This window comes from Arachis hypogaea, chromosome 20 (assembly GCF_003086295.3).
Source record: "Arachis hypogaea cultivar Tifrunner chromosome 20, arahy.Tifrunner.gnm2.J5K5, whole genome shotgun sequence".
NCBI lineage: Eukaryota > Viridiplantae > Streptophyta > Magnoliopsida > Fabales > Fabaceae > Arachis > Arachis hypogaea.
Genome location: NC_092055.1, coordinates 43,562,892 through 43,584,115, shown reverse-complemented (window position 1 = coordinate 43,584,115; position 21,224 = coordinate 43,562,892). Strand labels below are relative to the sequence as shown.

The window sequence follows — 21,224 nt, the reverse complement described above, 5'->3', positions numbered from 1 at the left end:
GTCCCCAAACCTCAAATGGGATTCACACAACTTTAAAACAAAAAAATAAAAATAATAAATAAATAAAAGAAAAAAGTGGCTTTTAGCTATGAGAGAGAGAGAGAGAGAGAGAGAGAGAGAGAGAGAGAGAGAGAGAGAGAGAGAGAGAGAGAGAGAGAGAGAGTTCTTTCAATTTTTGAAAGAAAGAAAACAAAACCCTCTACTTCAACAAAGAGAAGAAGAAAAATTAGGGGAAAGGGCATGCCGTTTTAATCTGATTAAACCGGTAAACTTGCTCCATTTCTTATGAAATTTTAGTATGCTATTCCTAGTGTAGTGATAAATATTAGGATATAACTTGCTAGTTGTATTTCCTTCTCTTTTGTCTGATTTGAGATACCCACTTTGTGGAGAGTTTATGTTGATTCCATCAGTTTCGACGATGTATTTTGTTGATTATTGAGATGCCCTAGTGCCACTAGAAAGACTGATTGTGTACCGATTATTTTGATAGTGAAAGATTTTACTGGACTAGGTCCTGTGGGTTTTTTGTCCCTCTTTTGGGGGGTTTTTCCACGATAAATTCTGGTGTTTGATTATTTAATTTCTACCATTATATTTGCTACTTAGAGTATCTTTGGTATTGTCTATTTAATCGCACAGGTTGTGAAAAATTTATTTTTGGTGCTTTCGCTTTTAAACAGGTTCTTATTAAAACTCAATTTCCCAGAAAAGTGTAATGGTGAATCAGATAGTCAAATTGATAAGTAAGAAATGGGATGCAATTAACATGTGTTTGGAAATTAACTTGACCCTAACAAAGAGATTATCTTGAACATGGGAATAGTACTTGAATTTCAAGTTTTGACAAGAATGTGGGCAGTTATCCTTGAGGAAAGAGTAATGATAAGAATGTGGGTAAGGTTGATGACGGTTAAAAAACTCTCAGCAAAAAAAAGAGGATTCCTGCTCTATAAATAGGAGAACCAACAGGAAATCTCTACAAAATTACAGTTACATTGACGTAACGAAAGATCATGGAGTGTAAGTGCATGTGAGTGTTAGAGTCAATTATTTAACACCATAAATCCCTCGCCGCTCCCCATTGAGGGAGAAGTCAGAGTTGTCGTCGAGGGAGAAGCACGTCCATGAGCGGGAGTGGTGGAGACGACGTCGTGGAGAAGACAGAATCAATGTTGCCGCTGTTCCACACTCCTCGCTGCTGCTCCTCGCGTGCCGTTATTCCAATTCTTTTTTTTTTTTTAATTGTTTTTTTTTTCACTTCTGTTTCTGCTTCGATTTCTTATGTTTCTTCTGTTTCTGCTTTTGATTCCATTATTGTTGTTGATAATGTTGTGATGAAGAAGAAGAAGAAGAATATGTTGATGTTGTGATGATGAAGAAGAAAAAGAATAAAAGAAGAATATTTTGGTTCGAAGGGCAATTTTAAAACCAAATTAAACTTTAGAGACGTTTTTGTATACAAGAAAAGGTTAGGGTCAAAAATATTTTTCAATCTCTACCTTAGAGACCAAAATCGTACTTAACTCATCATTTTATTCTTTAAGCATTTTCTTTCCATTTTAGTTCTTTGATTTAACTTCTGGCCTTGTTATTCATTTTACTTGTTTAAGCAATTTTCTTTTCTTCTTTTCGATTCCTAGTTCACTTTTAAGTCGGTTAGATTCTACTTTAACTTTTGTTCATGTTAATATTTGTTTGTACATTTTATTATCATTAATTAAAGACTTTTAGTTTTTTTTTATTTATTGCAAAATTTATTTCGATATTAAAGTTGATAATTTCCGAGATGAGCTCATTTTTTTAAAAGAGTTGTATCTACAATTCCAAATAAGATCATTGATACAAATTTAATAGACATCTGTATCGAAATTAAATAAAAATCAAGCGAAATATGAGAAAATTATGAAAAAATACATATGTTGTGTGTTAGTCAAATAAATTATAAAATGAATTGGAAAACCATGCGAAAAATTTGCAATAGTTTAATTAAAAGAGTAAAGATGAAAGGGAAAAATTCTGAAGATAATTCTAAAAATAAATATGTTAAAAAACTGATCATAATTGACAGAAAATTCTAATAGCAAGATTGAAAGAGAGAATACTATAAAAATTCACCTATGAAATATTTTTATGTGTGGGTAGGTTAGTGAAATAATTTATAGGATAAAAATCAACTTAAATGCCACGGAAACATAAGAATTTTATTCAACTGAAAAATGACAATGGAACATAGAAATGATGCGTTCAATTTAAAAAATTAAAATTGAATATAGATAAAAATGCTAAAAAAAATAAGATTAGGTTGGATGCTTTCTCTTATTTAACACGCATTTAACGCTTTATGATGCATAAACTTAGAGCAATTTCAATAAAATACTTTTTGGTATTATTTTTTATTTTACAATAATTAAACTGATTTAAAATTAAAATTTGTATTATATATCATTTTTGAAATGATACTAATATTAATAAAAAAAAAATTAGTAAAATATTATTACTTATATATCTATTAAACGTATTAAATAAATATTATAATTTTGTTAAGTACTATTACATTAAAATAAAACCAAGCATTTAAGTGACAAATTTTACATTAAATTTTAAATCAATTTTTATGATATATAATTTTACAAATGTTTATGTGACTTTTTGTGAGACCCAAAATAAAATTAAACTAAAATCAAGTATTAAAGATACTTAGTATTTTTTTTTCAATTTTTAAAAATAATTAAAATATGTAATTAATTAATAACAACTCTTTTTATATGGTTATCAATAATATTTAGTGTATGAATAATATTTTTCTACAATTGTCAATAGTATTTATTTATACCAAGCACATCAAAACACGTAAATTTTATATTTATTCTAAACAATCCCTATAAAATGTCTCTTATTCTTGTCGATTTTCCCAATTTTTAAGTACAAATTAAATTTCAAACCTCCAAGAAATTTATGCAACTTGAAATTAAGCATATAGCCTCCCCATCATTTATTAACAAAAAGTTCACTCTTCTTCGAGGACTTTACTGAATAAATCTAAATTAAATCCTACAAACTTATCAGTTATCAGTAAATTCACGAGTCTTAATATATGACTCACACAAGGACCCCACCGACCAAAGCAAAGAAAAAAGAACAAGGCCCCCGTTGATGGATATAACAAGAGTGAAGAAAAATGAATAGTTTAAAGTTTGTACTAAACACCTTTTAAGTTTGAAACTAGATTTAGGGACTAAAAAGGAATGAATGATTAAGTCTGAAAGACGGAAAATTTTAAACCATGTAGCAATTGAGAAGCAAAATATAGGCACATGAACCAATAGTATATTAACAATAGTGGAATGCTGTAAATGCAAAATTCCAAACTAGCAGTTCTTTATACATAACACATTTCATATTTCAACAATAAACTCTGCACACAATCCTTGTCAAAACATTAAAATGAAACCTTATTAATCTATATTATCAGAATCTTAACAAAATTTATATACCCTTTAACATTGAGGGTACTCCCAAGGACAACCCACTAATTAAGTATTAAACATTAATCAATAATCACCAATTAATCATCAATCTGTTTGATGATCAGGTGCAGGAGAATACCAAGCAGGGAACCTTCCTTTGCTTCTGAGAAGCCTTGTAAATGGTGAATCAGGCATTCTACCTTGCTCCTCTTCCAATAATTCATCAGCTGATTTTGGTAACCCATCTGGTATAGGACAGTGTCTATCTTCCTCCTCAGATTTCACATTCTTGGCCCAATTGACACCGTTCTTCTTCAGATTGTGCATTATTGCAATGCCATGCAAACATCCTATTAAGGATTTTACGCCACCGGTTTGGAGAATCAACCTCTCTATGTCTTCCTTTGGTGACTCTTTCTGTTAAAAAAAACTGTTACATTAGTTATTTCTAATATGCCTCTCCCTTTATGAATATCATATGTACATTTTTTTTTTAATTATAAAAGCACAAGATGGGACAATGAAACTCAAATCAAGTATCAAGAAGACATCATAATGACCTAATATGGCTTGTATTTTAAAAAGATTCACTGACAAAACACATGCCACCTAAAAACAAACAGTTATCATTTGAAATTTGATGTACAGTAATAACAAAGTGGAGATGGCCGAGTTGGTCTAAGGCGCCAGATTAAGGTTCTGGTCCGAAAGGGCGTGGGTTCAAATCCCACTTTCCACACAAATTTTATTGCTTTTTGTTTCAATGGCAGAGTTTAAACCAAAACTTTCTTTTGTTTTCTCTTATTTATTTTGTTCATGTTTCGTACCACATAAATTTGGACTTCCTGAAGAAAACTATAGCCTTTTCTCAGAAACAAAAAAAAACTTATATACCTTACTTCTAAACTTCGTATATAAACTTGATCAACATTAAAAGATTAAAGAAAGAATCAAAAAAGAAATAAAAGGACCTAAGTCAAACAAATAGAGGATAATGGCAGAAGTTGCAGAAATAAGAACAAACCTCAAGATCTTTGAGCTCAAAATACGCTTGCCAGCAACTATAGGATTCGTCACCTTCAAGCGTTGAGCAATAATCTGCACATCACAAAACATGAAGGATTTGGAAACGATACGGAAGGTTGAAGAAAGAGAAGAGAAAGATGTTGGTACGTACCAGCGAGCTCTTTCTCAGATTTTTGGATCAAAGGAGGGTCTTTGACGGCCCTCTCAAACTTGGTTCGGCTAAAAGGTTCAAGCTTTGGGATGTTAGACTCGTTCTTCTTCGATGAACAACAGATCGTGGAACCAAATCTCACTGTCGAATGAGTTCCGTTGTGACGATGAACATCTCTTGCGTCGAGAAGCAGGGGCGTAGAACTGGTTCGAATCAGTGCTGATTTCATCCTCCCTTGTAACGATTCGGATTAATTTAATAAAAAAATCTGGGTTTGGATAACGTTCTTCTTCAAAGGAGATTGATCGATGCAGAAAAAAGCATAGGCACCGGTAAATAATACTGTGATATTTTTATGGATAAGGATGAAAAATATATTATTTTAGATTTAGATATTTATTAAGAGAGAGAGTGTGTGTTACTGGGTGTGCGTGTGTGGAAGTTTGATTAATTTGGTTCGTTGGATGATAATTTTGATTTTTTGGGGAAGATGTTGAGCGTTGATTGGTGAAATGGTGAATAGTCTTTTGGCTAAAGTGGGACCACGATTTTGAACTTTTTAATTAGTGATTTTAATAGTAAGTGATTGAGTTTAAGTGGGGCCCAGTTGTGGAATATAGTGGTGTTTGGATGTGAGGTGTTTTGGGTGCATTGGGCTGTTTGTAGAAGGTGGCAAACGAAAACAACTGCGGCGGTTTTTAGAGTCGGCTTGTGGAAGATAAGACCTTGTCTTGTGCCCATGGGAATGGAACTGGATATTCTGGTTGAGATTGAGATTCGGATTGGGATAAAGTGCTCATGCGTCGGGTGAAACTGAGTTTAATGTGATTTAGATTCGATTCGAAATATATATTGGGTTTATTTATTAGATCTAAATCCGTCTCTAGATCTAATAAAATCTACATATTTTTGGGTAATAATTATACCAGATAAAAACCAGACCGTTATCATTACAATACTTTGATATCTTTTTATAAGTTAGTATGTAAAAATATTCAAATTTCTAAGATTCTAATTATTATTTAACATAATAAAATTCACTTAAAAAAATATAACAAGAACCAATTCTTCTTCAAAATTAAAACATAACCACAATCAATAGTAATATTGTCTAATAGCACCAAATATTTAAGTCAATACAAATAACACAATGTTATGCATAGGCCTAAAGTCTTATGCATTCTAAACATAAAACATTAACTTATAGTCTTATAATCACTAATAACACAAAATATTAAGTTTAAAATACTTAAATAATTAAATTTCACATAAAAATAACCATTATCCATCAATAGCCATTAATATTGTCAACTTGTTCCTTGTGATATGGATACATTAGTAAAACCTACAAAACATATAAAATTACTCATTTTTCATATAAAAGATTATTACTTGAAATAAACACAAGTAATAATTTAGAAATTAGTAAAAAATCAGTAAACACAAAACAAGTAATCAGTAAACACATCAGTAATCAAAAACAATTCAGAACAAAAATCAGTTAAATAAATCAGTAAACACACATCAACATCCACATCTAATCAGAGTTCTAATAATGAAAATCAACACCCACATCCCTAAATTCACAAATTCTGATAATCAAAATCCTTAATCCCTAATGAGAATATTAATTAAATAATAAAATTAATTACTTACCTAAAGAGAAGACTGGAGAAGAGAGAGGAACAGAAGGAGCGGGACTAGTAGAGCAGAAAAATGGCGGGACAGTAATAGAAGAGGACGACCAGACTAAGCACAGAAGCGTCAGGTCACCGAGAAACAAGGCAGCACCATAGGTCATCACCGTCGTCAGTCAAACGAGGAGCTACATCGGTGACTGGGGTGAGACACTGAGGGCTAAGAAGACCAGAACGGGAGGAGGAGGCGGCTGCGTGGTGAGTGCTTATTGGGAGTGCGTCTTGCGTGGCTGCGTGCTGGGATACTGGGAGTGGGCCGTGGAGAGAGAAGACAAGGTCAGCGGTCACCGGATTAGCCTGTGCCGTTGGGAGTGGGGACTGGGGGTATGGGAGTGAGGCTGAATGGCTGAGCCGCTAAAAGAGGCAGTGAATAGAGAATGAAGTAAATGCTTTGTTGCCCTAGCCCCTAATTTAAAATCTATAATTATGTATGATGACTAAGCCACCGAATCGGATTCAGGTGACCCGAATTATAGCCTAGTCCCGGTTTCACTCCCTTCCCAATTTTTATTTTTTCTCTCCGGATCACTTTAGGTCCGGGTCTTCATCGTCCAAAATCTTGAATCTTCGGATTGGATTGGACCGTGTGCATCCCTAGATTGAAATTAGGATTAGGCGACTAAAATGGATCAAATTTATGAGGACATGTCTAAACTCTAAAATAATCTTTTCACTTTTATGCATAATAAATTCGTTATTTTTCATGAATTATTAGATTTTATTATATAAAAATAAAAAATATTAATATATAATATTTTAAAAATAATAAATATAAATAGTGCATATTAATACGTAATAATTAGTACATATATATAAATATATTTTAATATATAATATTTTAAAAATAATAAATATAATATTTTATTTTAAAATAAATAAATATAAAATATATAAATATATATATAATATTTTTATTATTAATATTAATTATTATGCAGTATTATTTTTAATTATAAATAAATTATTTTATATTACATGAAAATAATCAGATTTTTTGTTAAAAAGATTAAAAACATTATATTAGTCAATTTTGTTAAAAATATATTATTAAACATAACAGAAAGAGCTTGACGTCGACGACTCTGATCTCTCTTCTTTTTTCTGTTTTTGCAAGCGATTCCATTCCCATTTTGATTCCGATTCTACTTCCATCCAATACCACAAGAAGGGTTTATATAATTATATGTGTATAACATACACAAAAAATAAGGGTTTATTTTATGGTCAAATCTGAAAAAGAGAAAAGAAAACATTCGCTCTGCAAAGTTAGGGTATTTCAACTCGTGAGTTCCAATTAGTAGTATAGTTTTAGAATAGAAGAAATAATAAAATTAAATTGAATTAAAGAAAACAAACACAATAATACAAATTAAGATGAAAAAGAAATTAGAAACTCTTTTATTCATGCACCAGAGTCAAAACAAGACCGATTTAGATCAAAATCTTTTTTGTTCCTCTTTTTTCATCATTAGTGATCGATTTGGATCCTGTGTTGAGGTTGGATTTTGATTTTTTGGATGCTGTTAGGAATAGTTAGGATTTTAAGGTTGAAGATGACAATCGTTAGGTAATTTGAGAATTTAATGTATTTTTTAATTGAATCAATATAAATTTAATGATTGGATATTTTTGTTTGATTTTTTTCGTATTTGTAATAGAAACTAAAACAAACAGAAATACAATACCAAAAAATTACACCGCAGAATTTTTTTATAAAATCTGTTTGAGATCATCACTTAGCTGAATCTACATCGATTGTAAATAAACACTCTTAGTTTCTATCTTAGCTAGACAATCAGCCGCAACATTAGCTTCTCTTCTAACTCAAGTGAATAACACCTCCCAATTTTTACTTAACAACTCCATAATCTTTTCGATAATATTCATATTATCTTCTGTAACATAAGTGTTAATACTGTTAAGTAAAAAATACATCTTTATAAAATCAATTTCACAAATTAGGAAATCACAATCAACTTCCTACACATTTATAAGACCATTTCAGATTGCCAATAGCTCATTCCTAAAAACTGAATCAAATGGCAGATATCCCGAACTGCCTAGCACCTAGGTGCTATAAAAATCACGGATAACGCATCCAAAGCCCGTAACAAGAGTCCGGAAGGACACTAGCATCATAGTTGACTTTAAGAACATTTTGGGGAGGTGGTTGCTGATGAGGATTTTATAAAACCACAAGCTATCGGCAAGTGCATCGAATTATATCAAGTAATACTACGAGAGTGGGTTATCGTTCCCACGAGAATTAACGGACTAAGCAACAGTAACCAATTGATTAATCTAGTTAGACAATCAAAATTAAGGATTTTAGAAATCTTTAACATAAAATAGTGAATTAAATACCAGCAAGTAGTAATTGTTGAGAAAGTAATATGATCGAAAGAGTTAAAGTTTCAGAGATGTTGAACTTCCGGAATAATGCTTTTCACTCTCTACTTTAATCATACAACATGTATCTATGGCAAATCATTAGTAATCAAATCTCAATTCCTTGGTAATTCAATTTCTCTTAACTTAATAAGCCACCAATTCCTTGATTAACTGATTATGAAAAGAGGTGAAGTACGTTCACTGATTTTAGAAGTCACGCAATTCACAAGAATTTATCCTAGTTGATTAGATGTCACTTATCAAGTCTAGTTTCAAAACTTAAAGAATTGTGAGAAGGAGTTTTCAAGCTTAATTCTAAAAACCAAGTTTTTCAAGATGATATTTAGAATTCAGTTAAGATTAGAATTATTTTCCAATAGATTCAAACCCTTCTGATGAAGAACGAAAACTCTTTCTTAAGAAAACATAAATGCATTAATCAAAAGTAGAAAAGCTATAACATTAGTCCATTAAAATCAATAGAGCTCATAACCTTAACTAAGGATGCTAAGCTTCAAAATAAAAAACAAAGTATGAAAAACGATCAAAAGGTCCCAAGTTTTCTCCGTCCAAGTTTTCAAGAGCCTTTTATCCTCAACCTAAAACAAAACCTAAAATTCAAATTAAAATCTAATGAAATCAAATCAAATCTTCCACAATTAATCTTCTATTCTTAATGTGATTCATGTCCAAAGCTTAATGATCCAATCCTTTAACAATTCAAATGTGGGCTTGAGTGGTAACTTGAAGTTTGTGGGTTCATGAGCCATGGGCGTGTGACACGCCCACATACTGGCGTGTTGAACGCCCAATCTTTTCAAGTCCCTGGGAGTCTCCACTTTGTGCATGTGGCACGCCCACCTCTAGGCGTGTTTCACGCCAATCTTCCTTCAAGTCTTGGGAATAATCATTTTGGGCGTGTGGCACGCCTAACCTTGGCATGTTACACGCCAACTTTTAATATTGGATGAAACTTCGAAGGCATGTAGAAATGGCACGCCCTTGTTGTTTGGCATGTGGCACGCCATGAAATTGTGCAATCCTAGATGTCCACCCTGGGCGTGTGGCACGCCACCTTCTCGGCGTGTTGCACGCCAACTTTGAGCTTCATCTGGAGACATTTTTTGGGCGTGTGGCACGCCCTCTCCTTGGCGTGTTGCACGCCCATTTTGTGTCTTGAAATGCCTTGAATTTGATCCTCTAGAGAATTGGTCCAACATGCCACGCCCTTGCATTGGCGTGTGGCACGCCAGCTTTTCTTTTGGTCTTGGGGAGCTTGTTTCATGGGCGTATGGCACGCCCTCTTGCTTACGTGTTGCACGCCACCTTCATCATCAATCCTGGGAGTTCTTCTATGGGCGTGTGGCACACCATCCTCTTGGCATGTTGCATGCCACTTCAGACGTGTGAAATGCCCAAAATTGATGGCCCATGGAGGTGCTTTGGAGTTGGCGTTTGGAACGCCACTTATGGGGATGTAAAACGCCTAAATTTTGTGCCTGGAAGTGGCGCTGGCGTGTGGCACGCCATGCTAGGCATATGGCATGCCAATGGTGCTTGGGATTGGAGCTTTGGCAAAAAAACAGGGTTGCAGGCGTATGGCGCGCCAATGTTTAGACATGTGGCATGCCAAGTTGTGTCTCTATTTTTATGCGCTGGAAGATGACAGTAGTTCGCAGCCCAAACTGAATGTCCACTATAGACTATTATATGTCGTTGGAAAGATATGGATGTTAGCTTTCTAATGTTACTAGAACCACTTCATTTGGACCTTTGTAATTCAAGTTATTATTGCTGGAGTATGAAGAGAATAGGGTTGCAAATTCTCGTTGAACTTCCCTGGCTTGTTTCCAACTCTTGCTTTCCTGGGAGGTTACTTCCTTTTGCTTGCCACCTTCCTTACTTCTTCCAAAAGCTTCTTTGATTGTCCATCTCCTCATTTGTTCTTACCTAAAATCTTTTAACAACTCTCTAAACATATCAAAGCACAAGGCAACTCCTCAAAATATTGATTAAAGCACAAAAATCTCACTTAAAATAAAAAAATCACTAACTTTGTTTAAAGAAAGAAAATCCAAGAAATATTGATTAAAAGCATGAAAATCTTAATAAAAACAAGAGATCACTAACTTTTTTTAAAGAAATAATAACTAAAAACAACTAAAGATGCTCATGTATCAACTACCACAAAAAATTCTGGACTACATCATCCCAAACATATTATGCTTGAAAATCTTCCAAACATATTTTCAATATTTTCATTATCTTTCATTTGGAAAAGGTCATACTCATGAACGAGTCTATCAATCTTTGATTGTTTGACATGACTTGTTCCTTCGAATGTTATACTAAACTTATCCCAAATTTTGTACACATGGATATCTTTATGTAGTCATTTTGTGTTATTTCATAATGAAGATAGTTTACAGCTTTGTGATTGAAATATACTTTCTTGTAATCTTCTTCAGCCAATTCTTTTCTAGGCTTTGCTTCTTCAATGATCTTGTCGATTCCATCTACTTTTGTGGTAGTGATTTTTGTGGGTACATAATTTCTACATTCAATCACATCCCATATTCTTAAGTCTTGAGACGTGATCCATATGGCCATGTGATTTTTTCGATAGGCATAGTTTGTTCTATCTTGGAGTGGTGGAAGGTGTGATGAATATCCTTCAAAATGGTCAAAATTTGTGCTTGTCCCAACCATGATCTACACTCTCAAATGGGTTAAGCTATGATGCCACTTGTTATTCGATAAGCACAAGATAAATATACTCAAGAGGGAGAGTGAATTGAGTGCTAATGACGAATTAAAAACTTTGCGAAATATAGATAAAAACTTAAATTGCGAAAATATAAACTTGCGAACAAAGGCGACGTACTTGTATTTTTTGTGGGCATATAAGCGAACTTCAAGCATTTAAACTATGTACTTAATATTTTTCATACCGCTTGGATAAAATAAATGAAAGTTTAAATGCAAGTAATTTCGTACTAGAATTTTTCCAAGGATTTGAACAAGTTTCCAAGCAAGTATACGGAGCCAACTTTCTACACCACTCTAAAAATGTAAATAGCAAGAAATATAAAGAGTTTAACAATTAGGAAGATGCACAAGCACAATATATTCTAGTTCGGTATAACCTCTTCACCTATGTCAGTCGTCCCCGCCAAGATATGGAGATTTTCACTATATCACCAAGCTTATAAGACGCTTGATAAACCGCTACAAGATAGAGCACTTGATGAACACCTCACAATACATGATCACCACTTCGATTAAGCCACTCCACTTAGAGATTCCTTCTCGAAGAATTTGAAGTAATACCAACTTCAAGTGTTTTTGTTTGAGTGTTTAATGATTTTAGGTATCATCGCCGACTATAGTGTTTAGTAAGCCTCGCTACTCAAATAAAACAACCTCTAAGTCTCTCAACAATCAAGAAAAGCTACAAAACTCTTTGTTTACAATATGTGATAGTGAACTTCAGAAAGAATGAGCTTTCTCAAAAGAATATATGGTTACAAATGAAGCACTATGAGTAATCTCAAGCTATCTTTCAAATGTTTATGAAAAACACTTAGAAAACTTATGAAATTTAATCACAATGAATTTCAGCATAAAGATCGACCCTGTGGGCATATTTTCAGCAAATATGAATTTTGAGTTATGACACCTTTTGCATTATTTGATTGGGTCCTACTCATAATCCATTATAAACATATTAGGATCAGCATAGCACGACCCATATTCATCTTCAACCATTAAATTTTCGAAATCATTGGTTAAAAATCATTTTACTTTGATTTACATGATTTTAACTTGAGAGTTAAACTTGATTTACCCTTGACAAGTAAAAACTAAAGTCCTTCAACTAAACCTTACTTGTTGGACTGCTCCTTGTCATATGATCCTCATTGCATGCATGATTGATTCTTTGATGAGTTTGATTTGAGTCTGGTGCAAAAATCCCCTTGTAAAAATTTGTTTTTATCCATCGTAAAATAGTAAAAACTTTTTACGTCAAATCTTCGTCAAAATTTCTTTTCCTTCAAAATTACTCATCGAACTTGATGTTATATCATAGTTGTCATGCAATGATATTTCCATTCACCATATAGTTAATCAAGGGATTATGTTAAAGTCGAGTAAAAGATTAAGTTTGTTACTTCTCAAAACACTAGTTATCTTACTAGCAGAAATCACATGTTCAACACATAAGCATACATATAATATATGGTTAAGAATGCTGATTCAATTAAAATAACATTTTTAACACTTCTTTCACTTTGTTAACAAAACTTTATCACTGTTAAAATATTCTTCTGTCAAAATTCAAAAAGTTTATGTTATGATTTCTTCTTCTTGTTTTACATTTTGATTATTCTTCTTATTTCACTCTTTTACCAAGAATAAAAAATAACATTAGAAAGAGGAAAAGAAACAAAAAAAAAAATACAACACTAGCAACAACAAAAGAATGACGATGAAAAAGAAACAAAAAAAATTAAAAAGAACATGAAGGTCAAAAAGTGTGTGATTCATACACGTATTGTTTGAGTGATTTTAGTTAAATTTTGATCCATTTAATTAGATTTGATTCACAAAAACACTTGAATATGTAACAAAACTGTAATAATAATATACAAACTTGTTACACTATCAATGTGGATTACAATCTCTAAACCCTATTATTACCTTGTCTTACACATGCAGTAAGTTTGACCGCTTAAGTTAAGATTATGACACGCTACAGAAGGAAAGGTATATTAACCGATTAATTGCATTTACACTCTTGTATGTTATCCGCATTCTTACACCTTAAATGTTTAAAAGGTCAATTTGGCTCTCTTAACTTTCTTAAATGCCTCAATGAATCCCCTAAACATTTTTACATGTTCATTTTATCCAGAATAAGTCCAATCTTCAATTGAACTTTGGCTTCATGTACAGCTTCCCCCTTCACACGTTTTTGAAATATGCAACTTTGATAAATGTGTTACTTTTGTTAATAATTGATGGAAAAATTACCAAGGTAATCAATCTACACATTTGGAAAAGTTCAACAGTCTGAACTTGCACATTTTTTAAAGTTCAAATACCAAAAACAGAAAATACAGGAGAGAAAAGGATACAGAGGAAAGCAAGACAATCATATTAAGTAACATTTTAACATTAGACATCAAATAACAAATAATCTCTCGGACAAAACAAAATTAGGGCACTGCAAAACATTTGCTGGATCTTCCCATCACTCAATCAAATTTGAGGGGAGAAAAAGACCACGTCCCACTGACTTGTCTGATCAAACATATTTCACTTTACAAATCCCTTGTATTTGTTAAAGCATGTAATTCAAGAAGCTTAACCTTACCCAAGCTACCGCGACCTCCAATTAGAAACAGACTTTGAAACAAGATTGATTGCATTGGATGCTGCTTCTAGCCTGCATTATGCAAAAGTCGCACCCAGACAAATTAGTGCACAAACATAAAGCAGAAAATAATTTTTTTAATGAAAAATACTAAAGTTTATATTGATATTAATTCAACAGAACGATGTAGCATGCCCTAATTTAATTACAATGCGAAAATATAAACATTAAAAAGAATTGTTAAAAGCTGTGGAAAGAGATCGCACTTTGTTATTTCCTCGACAGCCTTCATAACCTCTGTTGAACTTGTCTCTAATACCTGACCTCCAAAAATAATCTCGTCTAGTATGGCATGTATCTGAAGAATTCATTTCCAAATGTAAATATGTGGAAACTTAAGATGCAAAGGCTTGTTAGCTAGGAAAAAAATAAATTCATTTTTGGAACCTTTTTTTGTTTTTTAAATAGAATTTCCCGAAATTAAATGTGGAACGGCATACAAAAAAGTAACTCAAGATCAGTGAACAAATAAACTAAAGGAGTTGCCAATTTTTTAGAATTGGACAACTTTAATCAAATTTTTGTGTATTGATCTGCATTTGAGAGTTGCCAATTTTTTAGAATTGGACAACTTTAATCAAATTTTTGTGTATTGATCTGCATTTGAGAATGGCGATAAAGCTTAGCTATGGCAAACTCCAAAATTATCCATTGAATATCACAGTTTGTAATTCATTTCTCTCTGATAGTAAAACAAAATTGCTGCTGTGTGTGGGTTTGTGGTAAAGAATATATGGTTCATGATGCAGGGCACAAAGCGTACAACCTTACTATAGTTGAACACAATGTCAAGCTCGCATACATTTCTGAAGCATTTGTCCAATGTTTCAACAAAGACTGGAAGCAGAAAGGACTCATGTAAGCAAATCGCCACATCAGGTTAGCAATCAAGTAATCGGCAGTATTGAACACCAGTCAGCACTCAGCAAGAGCAGAGTTATATCATAGTCATGCAAGGTAATAGATAAACATAGTTCAAAAGAAACAGAAAAGAACACGGAGTCCTTTAAAACCTATCCACAAACTTCAACTAACATCTATATACCTTCCCTTTTCAAATTGACAATATATTTGAGCTATTGATTGATTTGTTTGTTGAATGCAAATTTTAAGCATTTCTAAATAATCAAAATAATAGACACTAACTATATAAACCTGAACAAACAAAGGGCACCACTATAATAAAAAGGCAAGGATAAACAATTTGATGAACAAATTAAACAATAATCTGAATACATGGCACAAAAATAAGATATTGCACAAGTTAGGTCGATTAAATTGGTCAAGGCCATTACTAGATCTCAGAATGCCAAATAATGTTAATAGGAATCAAATTTATCATATTCTATATCACATAAATGAGGATTCCCAATAACCCTGTTTAGTCAGCTTTGATCATTAATAAACTGTCAGCTAATATTCACCAATTGTTAAGCAGAACACTACAGACATCTCTCAAAAGGCAGAATGTATATTGCTCAACAATACTAATAGACAATTGGTACCGCAAATCAAAGTGAGGGAAACATAAAGAGGGGATTTAGAAAATGGGCAGAAACTGTTGAGAGAGAGAGGTCTCTTTAACACCTTTCACCGCTATAATGTTTTGAGAGGGAATACACATTCTTTCCATTATTTCTAATATTCCTTTACTTTTCTGAACTAGTTTCACCATAATATCAGTTTGTATATTTTTATGTAATTTAACAATATTAGGAATTTTTATTGATTGTTTTAGTTATCTTTTATATAACTGTAGGTTTATAGCCCTTGAAGGACATGGACTAGTTAGGAACAGAAAATTTCTTTGTAGGCATCCCACTCTTGTTATTTCAGCTTCTTTTATACTGAGTTAAAAATGATTAAATAGACTAGTTCTATCATTAAATCACTTCTTGACTTTAACCTATTACGGATGTAAAGCAGCTTCTTGTTTCTTTATTCATGTGTGTTAATAACATGAATGACAACAATCAAGAACAACCTAAGCAATTTGCAATTATATTTAGAGCATGTATGATATTTTCCTCCAGTTATTTAGCTTAGCAGGAGGCCCTAGTTGCCTTGAGGATGGTAAAAATTACAACACATACCTTATGTTTCAAATTTAAGTGGCACTTGCTAACCTGTATGACAAATACTTGGCTATATATATTATGTGATGACTTAATTTGTAAGTACCAAGTAGTGGTAAAACCAGTATTGAAGCATTGAGAAATATCATACATAACTTCCTATATTTCATAGATATTGGGCAGGACCATATAATTCTTCTATACATTCAACTAGAGAGCCTCTCATTTCATGTTCAAATTTACCCATTCACTAACAATATAAAAAATCACATCATGTTTACATTCAGTTTTCAACAAAATATTTATAGTTTCTCTGACACATTCCTTCAGATATTAACCAATAGACATAAAATCAAATCAAACCAACAAGTGGCAATTACAATGTAAAGTTTTCGGAACAACCTGCAGAAGAACTCATCTCTAAAAATATTATTCTCTTGGATTTTAACATTTAATGCAATGGGAGCTAGGTAACACGGACAATATTTAATCAATAGGCAGTGGTTCAGAAATCTACCTTGTATCAAGTCGAGCATTGCAAGCTCATTTTCAGAGCTATCAAATATAAACACGAAGTACAAAGTTGCAAAATGCTTGTAGACGAGGCGAGAATCCTGAAGCATAAGACAAGTTAGGAATTATTTGCCTTGGCTAAAATATATAAATTTCTAGTAATACTAAGAAGATCCTAAGATTGCCTATTAGAGTATATGCATTCAATAATTTGAGTACAACAAAGTTTGCTGTTAAGTATCAGCTTAATAATCCTCATCCCGAAAGGAAGGGCATCCCCTTAAGAAACTAGTATATCATAATGATAAATATGAAATCTAGAAAACTATTCTTTTGCTCAGATAGATGGAAGAGTGGTCTTAACATCTCAAAAAGCACACATTCACTGTTATGATTACAGCAGTCCTTCTAACTTTAGGTTGAAAATCAAGTTCAGGAAAACTCAGAAGCTTTGCCTGTTTATACAAGATGCTACAATATCAATACCACAAAATCCCTTTTACATAAACCATTGTCTATCATACCAAAAAAGTGTCAAAGCACCTCCATAATCATAAAATTTTAGTTCTGAATTAAATTACAATTGTAATGAATTTTAAAACAGAAAAAATTATAAAATTATAAGATTGAGAGAGAAAATACCGGGCCAAAAATGGATTCAGCATCCACGAAATTGCTTACATGTTCTGCTCTACTGCACAAGACTGCAAAAAGAAAGTTACAAAAGGAAGCAACTTAGACTAAGTAATCAAGGGATCATCAAAGAAAGAAACCTGAAAAGACATTGCGAATTGCTTCATGCTGTTTCTCCACAGGCTGATCTACCACAACAAAAGAAAACATAGTTTGATCATTGGCATGGAAATTTCATCATGTATAACACATGGTAACTGAAAAAACAAGGAGGAAGAAAAAGAAATTGCAATTTATCGCTTTAAGTTTGGTTCATGTGCAATTTGACTCATTGAAGATATCAACTGGTCATCTGCTAAATTTTTGTGAAAGAAAAATCAGCAGAAGAAGGTTTCTGCACCATAATTTCATGATGCCGAATTGCACATTTTGAAACTTTGAAAGTTTATAAGGTAAACTGCATAAAGTCAAAGTTTGGGGTAAATTGTATTATTACTATTATTATTATTTTCCCAAAAGAGAATAACTGGATTAGAAATGTGCATGGCATTTGAAAACACGGACCCAAAATTCATAGAATTTGGTGATTCGAGGCCTCCCCTGCGTGTTCATCACCAGCACCGCTCTTATCATCTTTTGCTTCTGTGAACAAATATTCCAAAAATTAACCCCCAAAAAAAGAGAGAAAGAAAGAAGAAAAGAAACAAGATTTTCTAAAGAATAAAGAAGAAGAAAGAACAAATCGCAAATCAAATTAGAGAAGGGTGATAGAGGGAGAGAAGGTATGGTTGGTTTGTTTGTTTTGCGAACCAGAAAATGTGTAGCAGACTGAGAGAGGTAAACACAATTTGAAAGCTATAAAAGGTTGCGAGAACCGAACCGGTGGAGTGACTGGTTCAACAGTTCAGAGATTCAACCGAGATTCAACCGGTTTAATTAAATATAAAATAAAATTATTAAAAATTTAATATACAAATTTCGAATATTCAAATTCGATGATTTCTAAACTAATAAAATCCAAAATTTTGTAATTTTTCATAATAACTTGTTCATATTTTATCATAAAAAATTCACAAAATAAAAAATTTCTAAATAACTTTAAGTTCTAATAAAGTAATCACTAATCAAGTAATCAGCAATACTCATCACATCAGCAACAAAAGTTTAGAATAAAAAAATTTTCAACAATAAACGATTCTGCTAGGGAACCAATTAGGGGTATAGCGAACTAGAGCCAACTAGTTTTAAAATAGGAGGTCTGTTATAAAAGAGAAATAGTAATTCCCCACTATTCCTAATTTTTCAAATTTTAAAACTAAAAATACAATAGATTGCCATGAGTTGGCTCATGATATAGTTGGTTGATTGGTTCCCTAAACTTTTTCTTTATAATAATCAAATAATCAGAAATAATGAAAGATACAAACTTATATAGAAACTCAAACCATCAACAACAGAATTCAGAATCACAACAAATTTTAACGACGACTTTTAATTAAGTATTCAACAGCAAAAACTCAGAATCCAAAAACAGAAAACTTAGGGTGCATTTGGTTTGCGTTTTCATTTTCTGTTTTCATTTTCGGTGTTTTCACTCTTTTCTTCACAAAATCCAAAGAAAAGAAACCACTAAGAATGAAAACAGAAAATGAAAACACAAACCAAAAGCAACCTTAGCATCCAAAGCCAAGAAAATCCAAAAAAACAAAAATTAAACAAAAAAAATCCAAACTCAACATTCAAACTAAATTAAAAATCACATCAGCAACAAACCCTATCTCAGAACAAAATTTAATTAACAAAATTACAACAACATTCAAATAAACCATAAACCCAATACAGAACTCCATCAACAAAATTAACTCAACAAAAAAATTCAATAGAATATTCAAACCAACTATCAACCATTATTTCAGAAAAACCACTTGTAAACTATAGTGTGTTTCTGGGTATGGAACCTTTGAAGCTTCTTCCTCAGTTTCAGAGATACAATTTTCTATCTTCCTAAAATAATGGCTACACTTTCTCTCAGAAAATCAGCAACAACACAAATTGAAACAGCAGTGCTTACCGGCAGCGCGGGAGGAAGGGAAGTGACAGCGAGGGAGGAAGGATGTGACCTCGGACAGGGAGAGAAGGGGCTCGAAGATACAGGCTTGACACGAGGACAGAGACAACGATTTCAGGGCCGACGACGACAATAGAGACTGGCTTGACGACGACGACGGAGACTGCGACGCCAACGGCTCCGAGCACGACTTCTAGCGACGTCGAGGAGAAGAGAGGGCCGCGACAGAGGAACGAGACAGAGGAGACGAGCGGCGACGCGAGACGCGTTGCGTCGGAGGAGACGAGCGGCGAGCAGTGGGGATGGCGACTGGAGCAGATGCGACGGCGGCGGTGAGGCGGCGGTGAGGCGGCGGTGGACGTGAGTTTGGCGATGGAGAAGAGGGTGAGAAAGGGGGTTATGGTTGGGTCCTTAGAGAGTGAGAGAGAGAAACGGGTGGGGGTGGGTTCTGTGGGGTTTTTTTATATATAAATCCGAATCGGCAACCCAAAAAACCGGTCCGGTTCCGTCAGTTTACTGATTAACCGCTGATTCATCCGGTTTTTTGCAGGACAATTTAAAATATCAACCGGACCGACTAGAAGATCGATTCTCGGTTAATTCGATCAAACCAGACGGTCCAATCCGATTTTCAGAACAGGCAATATCAACAAGCGAAAATGTAAACCATTTGAATCTTCATAGATAACCATAACGAACACAAATTTAAAAGTAATACAATAAGTTTCTTCACCCTGCTGTTATTGATAGCATTAGATCTATGTAAGATTTCAAGAGGTAGTCTCCATATGGCTGTTAGTTAGAGCTTAGACATCAAAAGATATAATACTCAGAATTTGTTATACTGATTGCCTTGTACCAGACTCACTCTTTATACACTGCGAGAGTAACCAACTTATCTCTGATTTCTGTCATGTAATTAACTACTCATAAATTACTATATTGCAGCAAGAAATGAAATTAAAACAACAGAAATTACAAACATAATACATTACCTTCAAATTGATCTTCGATATTGTTTGGCAACTAGCTTCTTCTGAGATAGAAGCCTTGAAGTCCTCAAACACTGATGTGGACACTGCAGTGGTCTACTCCATCAACAGATGAAAAGGATATTCAGATTGTTCAGCAAACATAAACCATCTTTTTTATCTCCTTAAAATCCAGACATGAAGCAACACGTGTCACTATATCCTTTTTCTTGATGCTTTTGTTTGCTTTCCTGTAGCAATAAGAATTGGCCTCATTCTTTCATAAAGTAGCAAGGCCTAATCATACACTTTAATCAAGCTTAATCACACACACTATTTTCACCTCATAAAAGAGACAAATCCAGAACTAATCTAATAAAATAAAATAAAAATTAAAAATTGAAGTAATCCATATTCTTAACAAATCAAGTCATCAATATTCAATAGCCAATTAATCAGAAATCAAGATATTGAGAGACGAAGAGAAAACTAGAAGACAGGGGATCGGTGAAGAGATCTGACCCGGGGCGAGAGAGATCGGCTGCAGCCTCGCTGGAGAGACATTACAAAGCTACAGCGATGGTGGAGAGAGAAAACATCGCAGCAGCCGCAGTGAAGAGATGGGAGTGATGCTGGACAAAGTAGTAGGCTGTCGTTCCGATGTCTGACAGAGCGAGAGACTGGGGACCGTGGGAGAAGATTGGGGATTTGGAGGAGAGGGTATTGGCAGGCAAGGGAATAGAGAATGGGGTCGCATGGGTATTTACGAGGGGTTTTTATCACTAATTTACC

General features: G+C 33.3%; 2 protein-coding genes and 1 non-coding gene across 11 annotated transcripts; 1 reads left to right on the top strand and 2 right to left on the bottom strand.

Annotated features, from left to right (window-relative positions):
- Positions 1 to 3,310: 3,310 nt before the first annotated feature.
- On the bottom strand, positions 3,311 to 5,409 carry LOC112784168 (CCG-binding protein 1). Its single transcript, XM_025827290.3, has 3 exons — positions 4,648 to 5,409; positions 4,495 to 4,568; positions 3,311 to 3,887 (listed from the first exon to the last, which is right to left on the bottom strand). Exons 1-3 carry the CDS (start codon positions 4,874 to 4,876, stop codon positions 3,576 to 3,578), a joined length of 615 nt encoding a protein of 204 aa, XP_025683075.1. The 5' UTR covers positions 4,877 to 5,409; the 3' UTR covers positions 3,311 to 3,575.
- On the top strand, positions 4,129 to 4,209 carry TRNAL-AAG (transfer RNA leucine (anticodon AAG)). The gene has a single exon. It is a non-coding gene; the product is annotated as a tRNA-Leu (tRNA).
- Positions 5,410 to 13,870: 8,461 nt separating the features above from the next.
- On the bottom strand, positions 13,871 to 21,224 carry LOC112783233 (AP-3 complex subunit sigma). Of its 9 annotated transcripts, none has more exons than XM_025826075.3 (9): positions 20,955 to 21,224; positions 20,457 to 20,683; positions 17,958 to 18,035; positions 17,534 to 17,576; positions 17,403 to 17,464; positions 16,765 to 16,861; positions 14,939 to 15,009; positions 14,379 to 14,470; positions 13,871 to 14,184 (listed from the first exon to the last, which is right to left on the bottom strand). In XM_025826075.3, exons 3-9 carry the CDS (start codon positions 18,024 to 18,026, stop codon positions 14,118 to 14,120), a joined length of 501 nt encoding a protein of 166 aa, XP_025681860.1. In that variant the 5' UTR covers positions 18,027 to 18,035; positions 20,457 to 20,683; positions 20,955 to 21,224; the 3' UTR covers positions 13,871 to 14,117. The 9 variants fall into 9 exon arrangements, with proteins under 9 accessions (XP_025681860.1, XP_072085709.1, XP_072085708.1 ...); XM_072229608.1 differs by having other exon boundaries at positions 19,465 to 20,683; positions 20,955 to 21,182; XM_072229607.1 differs by having other exon boundaries at positions 17,534 to 17,581; positions 17,890 to 18,035; positions 20,955 to 21,180.

Coding starts and splice junctions, on each gene's coding strand:
- LOC112784168 (XM_025827290.3), bottom strand. CDS start 4,876: ATGAAATCAGCACTGATTCGAACCAGTTCTACGCCCCTGCTTCTCGAC. Junction 4,569..4,647: donor ATCTGAGAAAGAGCTCGCTG/GTACGTACCAAC, acceptor TGTGATGTGCAG/ATTATTGCTCAACGCTTGAA. Junction 3,888..4,494: donor TTGAGCTCAAAGATCTTGAG/GTTTGTTCTTAT, acceptor TTTTTTTAACAG/AAAGAGTCACCAAAGGAAGA.
- LOC112783233 (XM_072229607.1), bottom strand. CDS start 17,968: ATGAATTTTGGGTCCGTGTTTTCAAATGCCATGCACATTTCTAATCCA. Junction 17,465..17,533: donor AATTCGCAATGTCTTTTCAG/GTTTCTTTCTTT, acceptor TTCTTTTTGCAG/TCTTGTGCAGTAGAGCAGAA. Junction 14,471..14,938: donor TTGTGTTCAACTATAGTAAG/GTTGTACGCTTT, acceptor TGAATTCTTCAG/ATACATGCCATACTAGACGA.